General features: G+C 43.0%; 1 protein-coding gene across 5 annotated transcripts in view; it reads left to right on the top strand.

The window, feature by feature from the left end:
• PRLR (prolactin receptor) overlaps positions 1 to 18,077 on the top strand; it is a 140,208-nt gene that overhangs the window by 106,391 nt on the left and 15,740 nt on the right. For all 5 annotated transcript variants that reach the window (XM_033110516.1, XM_033110512.1, XM_033110514.1 and 2 more), the window contains one exon: positions 16,628 to 16,736. In XM_033110516.1, coding sequence (XP_032966407.1) covers positions 16,667 to 16,736 — 70 coding nt within the window. In that variant the 5' untranslated portion in view covers positions 16,628 to 16,666. The remainder of the gene's footprint in view (positions 1 to 16,627; positions 16,737 to 18,077) is intronic.

The raw sequence follows: 18,077 nt of genomic DNA, 5'->3' as shown, positions 1-18,077 counted from the left end.
TACGGGGAACTTGATCATGGGCTTCTCTGTAAGACCACCCATCTGTCCTACTGTGCCTTTCATCCAGGCAAAGGTGGGGACTCAACTATCTTGACTCACAGAAGAGAAGAATTCCAAACCAGTCAATATCCACATTGTCGCATTCTGCTCTTCTCCAAGACCTTTCAATCTCCCAGCCTGTCCTGCTCAGAAAACCTTTCTCTGTTTTTCTCAAAGAAAATACCAAACTATTAATAGCTGATATCACCTAGTGGTGCAAGTATGGGATATTTTTATTTTCTGCTTATATTTTTCTGTACTTGAGAGATTTTTCAACAATGGTTATGTTAATTTTAAAATCAGAAAAAGAAATACTATTTGCTTATAGTTTCCCAAGCAGCTCTACATAAATTCTTGCCATAGCTTTCTGTGCCCCCTTCAGTCCCCTAATATTGTTGCTGTTATAAGTCTCCTCCCTCCCAACCCATTGACAGATTTTATGGAAAGACTCATAGACGATGGGCTCAGGCTCTTCCCTACCTACTATTGGCAAGGAAAATCACTTTATAGACCTAAGACCGCTGAACTTGATTCTTGCAAACTGTTGGTTTCCTCTCCCCACCTACAATAGCCTATTACCACTTACCTCACACATTCCACCTTCATGCCAGCTCAAACACCAAGCCCCTATTCTACCTTCCTGGAATGCCAGCCCCAGTGCACAGATAGGTCATGATGTATTATGACTCCGTTTTACAGATAAAGAAATCAAGTGTCAGAGCTTGCCTCCATATCTACCACCGTAAAATGGGATTTAGACCAGCTGCGACCAACCTGACATGTGTAACCCTGAGAATGTACGTCCTTTTCTTCAGAGGAAGTTGAGGATTCATGAAGATAGGAAACCGACTAGGTCATCGGTAGAAGAGAATTCGAGCCAAAATTAAACTAGTAGTTCCTGAGGCCACCTCATAGTATTTACTATTCTTCCAATATTGAAAAAGTGATAGTCCCTTGAGGGCTATCTGACATTTCAGTGTCAAGAACCAAGCCTGAGCTTTCTCTTTGGGCCAGAGTTTCTCAACTTTAGTACTGTTGACATTCAGGGCCACATAATTCTTTTTTATGGGAGCTGTTCTGTGCATTGTAGGATGCTTGGTAGTATCTCTGGTCTCTACCCACTAAATGCCAGTAGGACACCACCGCATCCCTCTTGTAACAACCAACGTCTTCAGACATTGCCTAAGGTTCCAGGGAGGACAAAAGTTCCCCCCTAGTACTGACAATAAAATCATGTTTCCAGACATTACCAAATCCCCTGGGGGTGGAGATGGTGGGGGGGCAAAATCACTTTCACGGAGAAACATAGTTCAACAAGAACTTTTATTTTTTATGCAAATGGACGGAAATTGAGAGTGTTCAGAGCAAACATTACAAGTACTTGCAGAAAGGATGTACTTGCAGAAAGGATGCCATAATTTGGCACGACAGGACCTTGTGGCATAATAGCCCTGCCCAGAAGTACTTGGTGACATTGCAACCGATGAATCAACCCAGCCAGATGACTGGCTTCTCTGAGTTTCTTTCTCCTTTCTGGGTTTCTGCCCCTTGATGCCAAATGCCTCCTGAGATTTCCTAGAAAGAAAGGCAAACAAGAGAGAACAGGGTAATGCTAAATCCTTGAGCAGACCTTCCCTTCACGAGTTCAAAGAGGTTCAGAAAAGAACTGTGTAATCTGAAGTGTGCTGCAAAGCACCAGTGGGATCTGGCTGTGATTTTTCATTTGTCTGTATTCTTATTTATAAACTACATTATGGAACAAAAGATTTGAGACTTAGTCTCCAATTTGCTTCATAAAATTTGATGTTTTTAAAACCACAGGCAGCATGCATTCTAGGCAGTGGCGTAACTAGAAATCCATTTTTTCATTCCTCAAAGAATGAAGAGCAGGTAGGTGGTGATAGCAGATCTGCTTATTTAGCAGATTTAATAAGCAAGCGAAGGCTCTAAGAGTAAAATCTCTAGGGTGGGTATATGCTCTTCCTGCTCATCTCCATGTGTGCCTCTTATGTCTCCAGTTGATCCCTGTTCAAGAGCTCCACCCCCCATTACCTCCTACCATTTATGCAACCTAGTCTTTGGTTTGTAAGACTGCTTCTGACGCCAGTGGGTATCTGTGAAAACACAGGCAAGAACTTGAGAGCTGTTACACAGTCGTCCAAGGAAACAGGAACGCAGCTCAGTTTCAGGGTGAAAAGAATATCTAGAAAGCAATGTTCATAAAAGAATTCAGAAGAAAACAAACTCCCTAAAATTAGGGGGAATTAGAATTAAGAGTAGAAATACAATTCCTGTCTGAGACTCTGCCAAAAAGCGCCACAGTCCATTCTGTGGCCTTCTGTCTGGTTTCTGGGCTCTTGGACTCAACTGTTAATCCTTTAATCCTGTCCCAATGGTAACAATTACTCCCTAACAACCTCTCCCTGGCACCTCTCCCCAGGGTGAAACAGAATAACACTCTGACTGGCACGCCATGTTCTTTTATAAGAGCTGGGCATCCTTTGGGTTCTTCCCATTCCAGCTCTCCCATTTCTAGCCCTCCCACCCCCACCTCCCAGGCTCCTATCTGCACATCTCTGACCTTAACTCTCCCCAGACTGCAAAAGCCTGGGAAGAACTTAGAAGCAGCCCCAGGCACTGGGGAAGATGTGCCATCCATAGAGTGTGCTTTGAAGTGAGTCTAAAACTCTGTGCTCTTAATCTTTTCATCCGCCATACTTGCCTGCCAGAGTCCTTCAAATTCCTATCATTTGAGCCTCTGCTTTGACTAAAGTATGGCATTGCTCAAAACTTAGGAACTTACCTAAGAGAGATAAGATGTTAATTTATGGATAGGAATTTGCTTATCAGATTATCTTGTTGATACGTCTCTAAGAAGAGGGCTTTGGAATTGGGACACAGGACTGGTTAATTCTGATTGCCGTGGAGAGACTGAAACGATTGTGGTATTGAACTGCACAGATCTGCACAGCCCAATACACCAGCCACTAGCCACATGTGGCAATTTTAATATAAATTAATTGAAATTAAACAATGGTAAAAATTCAGTCTTTCAGTCACACTGGCCACATTTCAAGTGGTCAATAGCCACTTGTGGCTGTGGCTACCATATTGGGCAGTGTAGATACAGAATATTTCTATCACCATAGAAAGTTCTATTATGCAGCTCTCCTCTAGACTGAAGCTGGTACTGGCAATAGAGAGTTCTGGAAAGTGTGGGGAGCCTAAAATCACCAGCTCTGTAGGGAAAGAGAGAAGAGAATTCCAAAGAGAAAGTGAAACAAGGCCAAAGGCAAACTTTGTATGCTTTGCCAAGGGCTCAGCGCTGAGCAAACATGCATTCACCCACCCCAAAGCTCTTTATGTTCACACCTGCAAATAAAGCAGTGACTGGGGTTGGTTTTGGGTCCTATTTCCTCCATTGTGTGGCCCCTAGGACCTGTGAGCGGCTTAAGAAGCAAGAAACCCTCCTCTGAATCCTGCGCTGAGAGGGGCTCAGAGCCTCATTCACACACAGGAGTCACTGGGCTCCCAGCCAAAAGGAAATCATCATCCTGGTAGCGCATGGCAGCCTATCAGTATCCAAGAGCCCACCCTTGGGAGTTTGGGAACACCCAAGACATTCAAAAGACATTCAGGGGAAAAAGAACACCTTCTCCATTTGGAATCAGAGAGCCTGAGGGACATAGAGGATCTGAGGAGCAATGGTCACCCCTTACTAATAACTCTGGTTCACACTTGCGTAGCACTTGCCGTAATGTGGAGCATTGTCACAGTATTAATTCATCTCATCCTCCCAATAACTGGCTGAGGAAAGCAGATGAGACCCTCTTGATGCTTTCTATCAGAAAAAATTTCAAGTTTAGAAAGAGGAAGAGATGTGCCAAAGTCAATTTGACGGATAAATGGCAGAGCCACCTCTCTTAGGGGATGGGTGTTACGTTGTCTCTGTTCAGATCCCTCAGCGTATCAGCTCCAAAGGTGTGACCTCCCTTCAGATCATGCTGCAACCTCAGTTTACATCCAACTCCACGCCATGAGCCCCTAACAGTCTCATGGATTTTTAATTACCAAGTGACTCCTGAGAGCTGCTGAGCAAAAGGACAAAGTGACCCATGGTTTGAACGAGATGACTTTTCCCACAAAAGCTAGAATCTAAAAATGGCAAAGAGGAAATGGCGCTCACAGCAGCCTAGGCACCAGAGCTACTGAATCTGTTTTCCTGTGCGCAAGACACCAGAAGACACTGCTTTCCTGGCTCCCAAAACTCTGAATCTACAGTAGCAGACCCCAGAACATGTCAGTGGCTTTTGTTGGCTAGAAAAGGATCATGTATCCAGAAAACTGGATCAAATTAGTCCATTTATAGGACTTCCAACAGTTTTAGCCAAATATTTATAACTTATTCTCAAATTTGATAGACTTTCTCACCGTGTGGGAGCCATTTACATACATGGCTAAGTAACAGATCAGATTCCATATTTCCTTTACATAGCATGCACATAAATACACAGATAGGAAGAGTACTGGGATTTCACCAGTAAGCTCTATCTAGTACTAAATCATCCATTGTCCAGAGAACGGAAAAGAAAAATCAGAAGGCTAATCAAATAGATAAAGTAATAGTGAGAAGAGTGACAAAAACAAAATGGTTACTTTAAATGTGCCCAATAAAGCAATAACCCTAGCAACGCACTACTTCGTTCCTTTGCTTTACAGTCACATCCTGGTACTTCTCGGCCAATGTCCGCCATTCTCTACTTCTAAGCCACTAGAATCGGTAACATACCCGTTTCATCAATTCGACCACTGACCTGTCCATACTACACTTGGATGAAATCCCCCCAAGGTCTGATGCCTGGCTAAAGGTGGATCCACCAGTGGGCATATAACACACACCCAAGTCCTGAGAAAACTAGTTCCAGGTTTGATTGAGCCATTCACAATATCACAATACCACCACGACCCAGACTCTTTCCTCTTGCAGGAGACTTCTCCTCCCCACTCTTTTTTTTTTTTTCACCAAGGAGAAAAATAGTTCCCAGCTGACCCCAGAAAACTTCTGCTATGTCTCAGTGGACAGAACTGGAGAGTGGGGACAGAGTTGGGCAGTTGTATAACCACTCCTAAACCAATCACAGACAAACAGGAAATGAGGTTACCATGGTTACCTTAGACTGATACCGCCTCATCCCCTGGGATTAGACAGCTGATAGCTGACAAAACCGAGCTCTATGAGCAAAAACAAAAGGGAAAGCGGGTGTTGGCGAAGCCACCAGCATCGCCTGCCATGCCGTTATACGCAGGGCTGTGAATACAGAGAGGGGTGCTTTCCACTCCTCATTCCCAGGGAGGCCTCCTCCCTCCTTGACCAGGTCAGATCTGCCTGCTATTGGCTCTCAGGACACCTGCAGAGTTCCTTCTTCATACTTGTGTCGTTTACCTTTAAGCTTTTTACTAGCTTCTTTCTTCAACACCAGACTCAGTACTCGGAAGGTTGTTTTAGCACAATACTATGTTCTCGGGGCTCTGTCCCCGCCTGGTGCATCATAGATACTCGGTGGACATTTGTTGTAAAACGGATGGATGGATGGAGGATGGATGGATGGATGGATGGATGGATGGATGGATGGATGGATGGATGGATGTTCCAGCCACTAAAATAGGTCGACCCTGACTTTTTCTGAAAATGCATTAAAAAGGGGTGAATCTTGGTTTCCTGTTCTTCTCCCCATTGTCATGCAGGACTCTGCACTGGGAGTATTTATTGCTTTACCAGACCCTGCCTAACTGAGGATCCTAGCCATTACATTTTTTAATTGGACAAGTGGTTTTTCTGCTAAGAGAGGGCTTCTGAGGGGAGCTGAGTAAAAAAAAAAAAAAGAGTGACTGTAAGCCAGTAAGAGAGACAAGTAATTATCTTTCTGGATACGTAGCTCAGAAGTTTTGAATGAACAACCAAGTTTGAAAGAACATATTGTACACGAGTGAGAAAGGGTGATGATTAAATCTGGTAGAGACAGGATGTGTTGGTACAAGATGAAGCAAAATGAGGGGAGAGAGAGGGACGTCGGGACTGGTGGTGGTTTCAAGATGTGGCAGAGACGCTCGGACTCCTGGAACCCGCAGCTTCCTCTCTTTACCACGCTTTGAACTCTCAGGTCCTCTTGTTTGCATACCAAGGATGAACAGAGCTGAGGGGCCGGAGTAAAACAGCTTCTCAGAGAGAACTCTGTGAGTTTCTTAAACCGTGTAATAAGATGACCCCATCCTTCCCTGAAGCTCTGAAAAAGGAGTTTTTCCATGAAATTGGCTGTCACCCACTTGCCAGAGACTTAACAGCAAATAATGGCTAGCTGCCCCTGGGTATTTTAAATAATGCTAAGACTGACACAGAAAGGAATTCGGAGAAGTGGAGGCAATTCTTAAAAACAAGTGAGCAGGCTGTGGGATATCACGCACTGTTGAGAGGCAGAGTGTTTGCTCAGCCACACTAATTAACACAGGGTGCTTGGCTGTCAGCAGCTGCTGAGAATTTCGCTACAACACAAACAAGCAATTTTTGCATTCCGCACTAGTGGGGAACTTTTCCATGTATTTACACCGTGAAATGCTAGGCTTTCATTCACTGATTGTTTTTGTGGTGGCAAAATTTGTATGAGGATTCCGTCCCTCCGCCCGCCCCCACCAATTACAAAAGTAATAAACTTATTTAGGTATTTCAGTAATATTTTATTTTATTTCATTACAAAGGTAATATATATTTTTTCAATTTTAGAATCATCCTCCCAGAGGTAACCACTGCTAATATATTGGTGTATATATATTTTTCAGTCTTTTTTCTGTGCACGTATTGAGGTACATATATTAGAATTGAGGTCAAACACATCTATTTTCTGTATCCAGTTTTCTTTTTCCTTTTCACATGTTTCAATAGCATTAAAATTTTGTGTTACATTGTTTTAAAGGTTAAGTAAGATTTCATTGTGCATCCATACATGATCTAGTTCAATAATTCTTTATGATTTGATTTTTTAGATTTTTTTTTTCAACATCTTCTTTTTATGAATAACACTGAGGGATTCTTTTTTGCACAGAATTGTTTTTTGCACATGTCTGTTCACTTGGAATAAATTTCTAGAAGTGTATTGTCCAATTCAAAGTGCATCTACATTCTTCAGGCTTTTAATAAGTATTAGCTCTAGAAAGGTTGTAAGAATTTATACTCAAAAGGCAAGGTACCAGCCCTACCTCAACCACTGAACAGCCAGAAGTGTTTGCAAACTCAATGAAATCATAGAGTTGGGAAAAGGGTTGGGAAAAGAATATAGTAAAATATGTTTTCTATGAATATACTTTGAAAATTGAAAATCCTATTAAAATATACATTGCCATTATTATCAGTATTTAAACCACCCAAGATAGACAAGGCATTACTTCTTTCAACCACTTATTCCAATGATTAACAGCTTTTTAGAGAATAAAATTTTTACCAACTTCCCTCTAAATGCAACTGACACCCAATAAATTTCATTTATTCAAAATCATTTATTGAGTACCTTCTATGCATTAAGCTTTGTGTTAAGTATGAGGAATATAGAAGAAAAAAATAATCAACATGGTTCTTGACATCAATACGCTTCTAGCCTGGGAGGGTGGGGAAAGAAAGAAAAATGGATCAGGATTCATTATCAGTTCTATAATAGGGTCAGGTCCTGGGTCCTCTGTAGGCAGAGCATCCTCCACTTTTGGGGACCCAAGGAAGTCCCTACCTGAAGGAAGGAAAGCTGAAACTGAGGATGAAGAGGCAACTGGGCTTTCGGTTGGGTGGCCATGTTTCAATACTATTACTTCTGAAACAATATTGAGAAATCACATATTTCTAGCAGCTATAAGTATTATTCCTGCACAGAAAGGGAGCCATGACCTCCACGGGGTATACTTTGGGGAACGGTAGATGGTTATAATTTCTCTAAAAATTAGCCTGGCATTTTTAGTGAACGAGATATGGAAGCCAAATCTAAGAGTAGATTTCCTTGGAATTATAGAGGGGACTTTCGGGAGGTGTGGAAGGAAGACAGAGGAGCAAGATATGGCAACTGACAGGGAGAGGCACTTTGGAGGGGATGACAGAGATGCCCGGCAATTGTCTGCTGTGAAATATGCTACCTGTCTACCCATAAGATCCTTGCTCTTGTTAATACATGAAGTAACTTAGGGCTGCATGTAGCCTCCAGGTAGGCAGAGAGTGAGAACTAGGGTGCCTATTGGAGGCTATCACACCTGGAATTCTGGAAGCAAGTAAGTACTACTGTGTGCTCAAAAGACTTCTATTAAGCAGGAAATCTCCTGAACTGCACAGGATGTGAAATTAAAGTCACTGTCTGTTGCTCTTCCCATACTGGCCCCCTGGGCCCACGTGGGCTCTGTGTACTTGGCACATTCACAGAGCTTTGAAGAAAAGGTGGGGATTCTAATGGGGTCTTTGACACCATCAAGGAAATTCAGAAATGCACTCCAGAAATCCAGGTATCGATAGCCCCTCTGCTTAGGCACACCCATGAAAAGCATCCCAAGCGATTTGTATTTTGACTTGTTAATAAATTAGCAATTAACAGAACTGTGGGTATTAGTAAACTTCTCTTTCAAATAATACTGTTCTTGTGGTAATATCAAAATTAATTTCTGTCTCTAAAGCCAAATTGAGAAGGATATTAATCCTATGAGTGGGAGGGAGCAAATAGTTGGGGACAATAATGCAGTCAGCTCCCACCCCCAACACCTCCATTGAAGTTCTTGGGTTGGAGAGAGTTAGCGGGAGAAGCAGTCCACAATGGGGGAATGGAGGGATTTTGGCAAACATTTGTCTAGTCCTCATTATAAGATTGGCATTGTTTTAAGCTCATTACAAATACTAACTCATTTAACTCTCAGCATAGCCCTGTGAAGTTGGTCCTAGCATTATTCCCATTTTACAGATGAGAAAACTGAGGTACAAAGAAGTTATTTGCCTGTGGTTACACATCTAGTAAGTGGCAGAAACAAGATTCCAACCCAGATAATCTAGCACCAAAATCCCTATGCTTAAACATAAAGGGAAGAGAAATGGGAGGATTCTATCACTACTGAGCTGCTGGTTGCTGATATGCTGTTTTTGGGGCGAGCAAAAAGAGCAATAGCCTCTGGAAGGAGCAGATATTATTTTGGTAAGACATGACAAGTATGTTTTCCAGAATGTACACAAAACTGAACGTTGTAAGATCATTAGGTTATAGGCCACTGTTTCAGGCATGGTCCTGCATAATCTCTTTTCTCATGGAGCTTACAGTCCAGTGAAGGAGACATACCACCAACAGAGAAATTAGGAAAAAGTATCATAGGTCAGATGATAGGAAGTGCTGTGGAGAACCGTCAGGTGGGACACGGGGAATGTGGAATGTGGAGCACTGCTGGACATGGATTGAATTTGGTGATGGTGGTCAATGAAGGCCTGCTGGGGAGGTGGCACTTGAGCGATGGACTGAGAGAGGTGAGAGATATAAATATATGATGAATGCACAAATGAATGCTCAAGCAGATTTAGCTATCCCAGTGAGACCTACAGATAAATAAATAAAAGATTCCTTATTCTGTATACTTGGCCCAGACCCCGATCTCCCCTGATATAACTCAGGCTGATCTTCTGGTTGAACTCTGCTCTTATTTTTCCTCCCTCTCTTGGCTGCAGTCACTGCCACTTCCATCAAAGGACCTCCTGCAGAACAGGAGGCGCACAACCACAATCTTCTTTTTAAATGGCCAATGGATTGTTTTTCTGGTTGGGAACACGCAGGGGTCCTGTGACTGCAGTTGTTCCCATTGTTCTGGGGTGTGGGGTGAGAGGAAGGGGATTGATCCATGCTGGTGGTACTGGCATGTCTGTGTGCCCGCGTAGGATGAGGCTGAGCATATTTTGGTTGACAAAGAAGTGAGCCAGATAGGAAAGCAGACAGAGCTAATAGAATTACTGAGCAGTGAGTGAGTGAGTACGTGAGAAAGTGTGAAACGCTTTGAGCTTCAGTTTCCTCATCTTTGAAATGCAAGCAATGATGTAGTAGAAGTAGTATTAGCAACAAGAATAGCTTTCCTGCCTGCTGCACAGGATTATTGTAGGAATAAAAGGTGGTGATGATGCGAAAGTGCTTTATAAACTGTGGATCACCCTCTGAATAAAAGTTTTGTCATTTTATCTTTGATGTGGCTAATTTGAGGCAAGTCTTCGAGTCTAAAGACAGGATTCCCGAGTGTGCCTGCACTGTGTGATGGTAGACAGAGCCAGTTACTTCCTTCTCTGAGCCTCAGTTCCGTCTTCTGTCAGATGGAGCCTCCCAGCAGAGGCAATATCTGATAGGTGACATCATGCCAGCCAGTGGTTCCCTGGCTTTCCACTGGAATCATCTCAAGGGCTTTCTTTTTCAGTGACAATTGTCAGTGGCCCCAGCTCTGAACCAATTCATCAGAATCTCTAGGGACAGGCACAGGAGTCAGTATTTGTAAGAAGTTTCCCATGTGGTTCTACCGTGAAGCTAATTGATTCTAAGTGGTCCTAATTGAAAACCTAAGTGGATGTCTGTGCAACAGCTTTGTAAACTACAATTTATGGATGTTTTCTAATTGTTACTGATTGATGAGTTCATGAGGGACTAGTTTCACTGAAAATTAAACCACTGTGTATTTTCCACCACTGTCTGAAGTGTGCCCTTGCAGGGAGAATTGCAACTCCCCCAGGTCCTACTCTTGCCTTCAAGCCAAGCAGGCTGAGGGAAAACCAGCCTCTGTCAGATCAGAGATGCTGCTGGGATGCTATGCAAGTAAGTGGAGATGGTGTGATGAGATTTGGAAGATTTGGAAGTGATACGTTTAGTCACGGGGAAGCACTCAGCGTCCTATTGTATTAAAGTGACGCCAGTGTAAAGGCACAAGAATCACAGGGTGACAATTTACTGACTATACCGGCAGCCAGGAGATTATCCTATTGAAGTCCCCTTATGAGTCAGCCCCAATCTGGACCAACGCTGCCTCTGCTAATCATCTGCCTTTTACAGCATGCAGCCATCGTCATGCACCGTACCATCCCTCCTCTAGGATGCTTCCTCACAGAGCAGAGTCTTCCAAAAGTCCTTCCCTCAGGAGAATCTCAGGGGTTCGTGGCAGAGGAGGTAGAAGGGGTGTCTGGCATCTGAGGCAGGCGTAATATCAGCCTCTATACTCTTTCAAATAACTTTCATACAGCCATGTTCTGACTGTGGTGTTGGGCTCTAAAGTGATGGTCATTTTATATAGAAGTGATTGCCCTGTGGAAATTTCCAGATGTTTCCCACCAAAGGATCTATCAAAACAGGGAACAAGATGGAAACTTTATTACTGAGAAGCAATAAAATGTAAACTGGAAAATTGCAGTGATTAAAAAATAATAATAATGATGATCACCTGAGCAAGGGTCGTGCTATTCAAGTTCACAGACAAATGTGTAAGTGTGCGCTCTGGCTATGAACAGAGAAACCTCTCATTACTCGGGGCACACGTTTGCACACATCACATGAAGAGCTGGAACTTTTATCTCCCCACCCTCGGGTCAGAGTTTTCTTAGCACTACATGCCCAATTTTCAATGTCTGCATCAAAGATCGGCTGTCATACTCTCTTAAAACCTCTTCAATTCTCCTGCAAAAGACAATACTAAGCTGGCTCCAAGTCTAGGGTTGATAACGCTAGCATAGGATGTGTTCTCCTATATGCAGAATTTCATCCCGTATCTTAGAGTCTTGTTCTGTTTTTTCATCTTTAGGGCTTCGTGGATTCACTTATTCATTCTACAAGCAGTCATTTGATGACTGACTTTGTGCAGAGCTTGTATAAAGCCCTTCCCCTTGAGCCTGGTATAAAATTGCTAATTCCTCCTGCTGTTCTCCCACCCTGAGCAGATTATGTCCTCTGTTTTCCAAACTAAATGTTGGCATTCCATATTGGAAAGACAAGCCAGACTCCTGGAAACCACAGGGTCCATGTGGGGTTTTCTCCCTGTTATTCTAGCCACAAGCCATCTAACCCAAGTGGAGCAGCAGGTAAGGAGACCTAGTGGGCAAAGGACCCCAACCCAGCAGACCCCCAAGGAAGCACCTCACACAGTTCGTAACATTTGAAACAATAGGTGGATGTACTTAAATTTTGTCACAAGAAAGGAGACTTTTTGCATTTTTAGGACAAGAGAAGCATTTGAAATTTGATTTGGATTAATAATCAGGAGATATGGCAGGCAGTGTCCTGACCATTTATGGTAGGGAACTGAAGTTGGAGAAGAGCACAAAGTGTCTGTGGGGATGCAGGGCTTCCCTACCATCTGAGCCTTCATCAGCCTTAGCAAAATCCAAAGTTTGCCCAAAACTGGCAAATGTCCATCAAGAGTAGAATGAATAAATAAATGATGGTCTTTCATTCAAAGTAATATGAATGAAAATGAACGAAAGGAAGTAAAAATGAATTTTGTAAAACTACATGTAACAACAAGGATGAATCATACCACAATGTGGAATGAAAGAAGCCAGAGACACACAGTGGAAAAAAATACACATTGTATGATTCTATTTATATAAAGTCCCAATGTAGGCAAAACCAATCTGTTGTGTTAGAAGTCAGAAGAGTGGTTCCTACAGGGGAGGGGTGGGTAGCGATTGTGAAGAGACGCCAAGTGCTATTAGTGTTCTGTTTCTTGACCTCATTGTAACATGAACATATCCACCTTGTGATAATTCGTTGAGCAGAATATTTATGATTTGTGCATGTCTTACGTGTGACAGTCTTTAAAGAAATGCAGATCTTGGATTGAATCAGGCTTATAAGAGATAGGTAGGTTCTCAGAATCCCTGCCTAGCATACTAGTGCCATTTGTAGACTCAGTGATATGACTCAAAAGTTTGAGTAGGACCTTGGGATAGTTAAGTAGAACCATGGCAAATGTGGCAGCACCAGGTAGGGACTGTACTTATTTTAGAGATCACCTAATACCAGAATGGCAGAGCTGAGATCACTGGCATTTAAGATTGGCTCAAGTGCTGGGTGCATCAGAATATGCAGATGTGTAGAGAGTGGACTCTCAGATGTCTTATTTTTACCTCTAAGGAAGCCACACTGCCTTCTCTCCTATGGCACGCCCTTTCTACCATGGACAGTGTGATCAGTACAGGCTATGGGACTCGGCCCTGATTTTCCATCCAGGGACAGCGCCTCTTGTTTCTCAGAAAAGCAAGTTGCCAGAGCAAAAAAATTGCCAGACTTCTTTCTCAACTGTTGGCTTGTGTGCAGGGACTTGGCTTAATGGAAGAAGGTATTGAAGGAAAGCTTTTCGAAAGAGAGGGATGGAACAAACTCAGCATTGATGCAGAGCAAAATGAGGAAGAAGGGGTTTTGTGGGCTCATACAAGAGTAGGACGGCATGGCGGGAAACACAATGGGAGGAGCATAAAGATGAGAGAGTCTTTGAAGATTCAGAAGCAAGGTCATGGACTCACTTGATGCAGACCTGCTCTTTCATTCCATATCTTGCCTTTCCATAACCACAGTCACATCCAGAGAGCTAGAGAGGAGTGAAGCCAAGATAATTGTCCTTGGGCGGAGGGAGGTATGGGGCTGACTTTTTTCTAATTGGACTCAAAATATTCGGAGCCATTTGCTATAACCATCGCTAAAAACCATCGTTAAAAATAGGCTATGGACCCTGTTTGTGTGTTCCAGCCCCAAGTGGGGTGAATAAACTTGATCGAGATCCTGCTTGAAATGGGGGAGTGGACTCAGAGAGACGAAAACCAATGTATCCTCTGCTTAGTGTTGTCAACCATTAACAATGGTCAGTGACAGCGGGAGGTATGCCTAATGCTGGGAAAAGCACAGTCTGTAATCAGGGTTAACACTCAATACAGCTCCCTTAGGAGTGAGCAACTGTGATTAATCTTTCCCTCTGAAGGTTACTTATCTGTGTTTGTCCTGCTGGGTAGTAAGATGCGGGATGAATTGGGAAATCATTATGGAAATACAGTAATGACAATGCTATGCGTATGTTTAATTCCCTGGCATCAGAAAGCTCACATGGTATCTTAGCAAATCCCAGGGGAAATGGTTTTGTTTTAGTCAATAAAATACTTCCTGAAAACATTGTTATAGGAAAACTTTATGTAGGAGAGTGTCTTTGAGCCTGGACCAGCGCACCAGAAAGTATAAGAGATGATGACAATATCTGCTCTTGCCTGTCCCCACCCTGCTCCCCATCCAGGCATTCCTTTGCAAAACACATGGAGCCCTGATTCAGTAGAGATGTCTGGAGAGCAGCTGACCTCGCCCAAAAGGGGTGATTTATAGCGTGTAGATCGCAAGCATTTTGATGCCATGCCCAAAAGAGCAGGGAAATCTCAATAAAAGGATATTATAGAAATTCTTCAGCTAGAGGGTGGCATTTCTATCCCCAAGCCAGGCTGAGATCACCAGATCTCCAGGGTAAAGAACTCTTCCGGGGCTATACGGACCTAATGAAGGTGGGTTAGTGGGAGCAAAGTGTTCGAGATGCTGAGGCAAAAGTAGGGCGTGTAGCTGAGGTGACCTCTCTGAGCTCTGACTCTCCTGACTCCATGCCTGCCCAAGACCTGGCATGCTGCTCACCTTGGGTCTCTGTTGTCTCCACTGCCCCCCCCCCCATAAAAGGAGGGATAATTGCACCATGGATCACAGACTGTCCACAAATTGGGATGCTTCTTCATATGTGCTCAGATTTGCCATATTTCTCTCTCCTGATGACCTTACTAAACTGCTCTGCCTTTCAGTTTCCTTGTGTGTTAAAAGGGGATGATGAGAACCTGTGCGACTCGTGGGGCTGTTGTGTGGGCTAAATGAAATTTAAATGACAAACAAATGAAGAAACAAAAACTCATAGACAGACAATAGTTTAGTGGTTACCAGAGGGGAAGGGGGAAGGGGGGTGGGAGATGAGGGTATATGGGGTCAAATATATGGTGATGGAAGGAGAACTGACTCTGGGTGGTGAGCACATAATGTGATATATAGATGATGTAATACAGAATTGTACACCTGAAATCTAAGTAACTTTACTAACAATTGTCACCCCAATAAACTTTAATTAAAAAAAAAAAAATTTAAATGATTCGGATACTTAGCTCTGTGGCCAGTCCGTAGTGCTCCATAGGTGGTAGGCGTGATTTTAAACCCATTATGAGCCTTTAACAACTTGATTTAAATGAGATGATCCTGAGGGTTACATGGAGCTGGTGGTTTAGAATGTACAACCTGGGAGGACATTCGGAAGGAATCCTGGAAGAGTGACTAGAAGGTACCCAAAAGAACAGCACCCTGGCTACCTCACAGGAGCCCAACGTGGTGGTACATATGTGCCTCATATCTCTACTGTCACTACGACTTCTAGTTCTGAGTATGTCTCAGAGGGCTAGGAGCAGGTGAACAAAGCCTTCAAGAAGCCCACTAGATGTTGTCCAACTGGCAGATGGGGAACTCTGACCAAGAGGAATGGGCGAAGGCTGGCCTTTTCGGGGCTCATCAAATAACACTCAGTTATTTCAAATGTCCCAGGATGAGCAACCTTGACCCTGGATGTTCTTCCCTTGATTAAAAAGAAAAAAGAAAAACTGTAAAATTTAAAGGAAAATGTACTCCATGTGTTTCCAAGAATTTATACTTCGTTCATTAAATCTATTGTTTTCTGAGAGTCATTTGGAGTCTAACAAGACAAATGAGTTAGCCCCTTTCAAATATCTTTAAAAATCCTTTTTTCTTAGAAGGACATTTAGAGGCTTTGAAAGTTGTTCCAAGGGTAAAAAAAATACAGTATTAATAATAAGTTGCTCAAAACTCTCAACGCCTGCAGTTTCAAAATTTACTTAACACTGAACCTAAGGGATTTGAATTATTACTGGGGCTTGTCATTTCTTGTTTATGGGGCTTTTCCAAAGGGGAGAAATAAACCACATGGAGGTTCACTAGAGTTCACTATATAGTTCACGGCCATGCTTATAGCCCAGGAGATTTCTAGAAACTTCTCAGCCTGAACCTCCAGGGGAAGGCCCTCTATCTTAGTGGCATCAATGAGGCCAGGTTGGAGTCGTACTGAGTATACTGTTTTCAGCCTGGTTTACTTTTGGCTGGTGGATCAAAGCCCTCCTGGAAGAGTTCTCTGGTCGGGCATACAATCTATATCACATAAAATGGGTGATATATTATTAGGTGACTGTTGGCTGGAAAGAGAACAGTTTTTCTTTGGGTTGTGTGCAAAGGAGCCGACTGTAACACAGTTCCCTTGAACGTTGTCATCTGATGACCTCTGGTGGTGGAATTTTTCCCAGCATGTGTGCATCTATGCTTCTGAGCCAAGCCATCCAAACATGTTACATTTTCCTACATTCCTTTCCTCCTGTTTTGTCATTCACATTAAGCAAGGAGCAAGAATCAGTTGCAAACACCCAGAATAAAGTGGTGCATGTGCCTGACTGGACTGTCATTTCAAAAAAGTGGTCTGGTGCCTTCTCTTCTAGGGAACCTCTGACCTCCTATAGAAAGAGAAGGAAGCCAACATGAAGGAAAATGTGGCATCCACATTTGTTTTCATTTTGCTGCTTTTTCTCAACACCAATCTTCTGAATGGTAAGTAAGAGACACTTCTCTTTAATTCAAATCCTGGGGTGTTTACTGAGAGGGTGGAGAGTATATCACGGTCCTCTTCCAACGCAGTTATGAGAAATGAAAATGCCCATGTCATTTGCTGCTATTCGGTTATTTGCAATATATTTGGCATTAAAACTAATGCAAAAATTAATGCAAATTAATTAAGGCAATTAATGCAAAAGCTTGTCACTGGGTTCTGACTTCCACCTCATTCTGGGAGTGCAATGAAACAGCTCTACAAACGACGAAACCAGAGTTTCAGTCTAGGTTCTGTGAGTTCCTAGCTGGTAACCTTGAGCCAATTACCTAATTTCTGTGGATTTCCACATTTTCCAAGTGAGGACAGTGATGTTTCCTCCACCTCAAATGAAATAATGTATGTGAAAAATCTTTGAAAAACTGTTAAGAGATAAAAGGGATTGCTGTTACACGGTGGGAAACGGATACAGCCAACTCTATTACCTGTGGTAATGGAAGAAGTGAAGCTCACAGCTACGCTAGACTGTGAGCTTATACGTACATTTCTGTGTGCCTACCCTTGCAATTTTTCTGGGTGTGTGTACTTCTGGATATACCGGTGTGTGTATCAACTTCTCCACATGTGCCGGATTGCAAATGCTTCTCTGTGTGTACCTGTGTGAGTTCCCATCTGTGTGTGAACCTCCCTGTATGTGCGTATTTCTGAGTGTGTACCAGTGTGTACATCTCTAAGTATGCAGCTGTGTATGTATCTCTCTGTGTGGGTGTGTGTTTCTGACGTGGGCTGTATGTGGGTGTATGTGTGTCGCTGTGTGTATGGCACCTGGGAAGCTGTCCCCATGTTTGTGTGCACTCCATAGGGATAGTGAGACAGCCCATTAATTTTAACTGTCTTCTCTAAAGTGGGGGAAAAGAACATATGACTAATTGTAATTCCACACATTTATTGTCCTCTATTGAGTTTCCTAAAAGTGCTACTAATAACCAGTGAAATGGGACGGAGATAAGCTTTCAGCGAGAGAGAAAAAGGGAAGCAGAGATCAGTAGAATCCGCTGGGGAACTTTAAATACGCAAACGATCAACAACTGCCTTAACTAGCTTCTGAATATGCTCATCATTGAGCCATAGGGCTTGGGGTTTATTTCAATAAACTCTTCTTGCTTCTTCACACACTCCTCCCAGCCAGGACAAAAACAAAAACAGAAACAAATCCCTTGCTTCCACCTGTGAAATTATCCTGAGGAAATTTTCCCTAGAGGACAAGCAGTGTTACAAATATTGGCAGAGCGAGTTCCAGGCTGGCTGGCAGGGACTGCTTTTTGTGGGGCTGGGAACTGGAT

Source organism: Rhinolophus ferrumequinum, chromosome 7, assembly GCF_004115265.2.
Source record: "Rhinolophus ferrumequinum isolate MPI-CBG mRhiFer1 chromosome 7, mRhiFer1_v1.p, whole genome shotgun sequence".
In the NCBI taxonomy this organism is placed as follows: domain Eukaryota; kingdom Metazoa; phylum Chordata; class Mammalia; order Chiroptera; family Rhinolophidae; genus Rhinolophus; species Rhinolophus ferrumequinum.
Note: the sequence above shows the minus strand (reverse complement) of the source record. Positions and strands in the feature narration are given on the sequence as shown.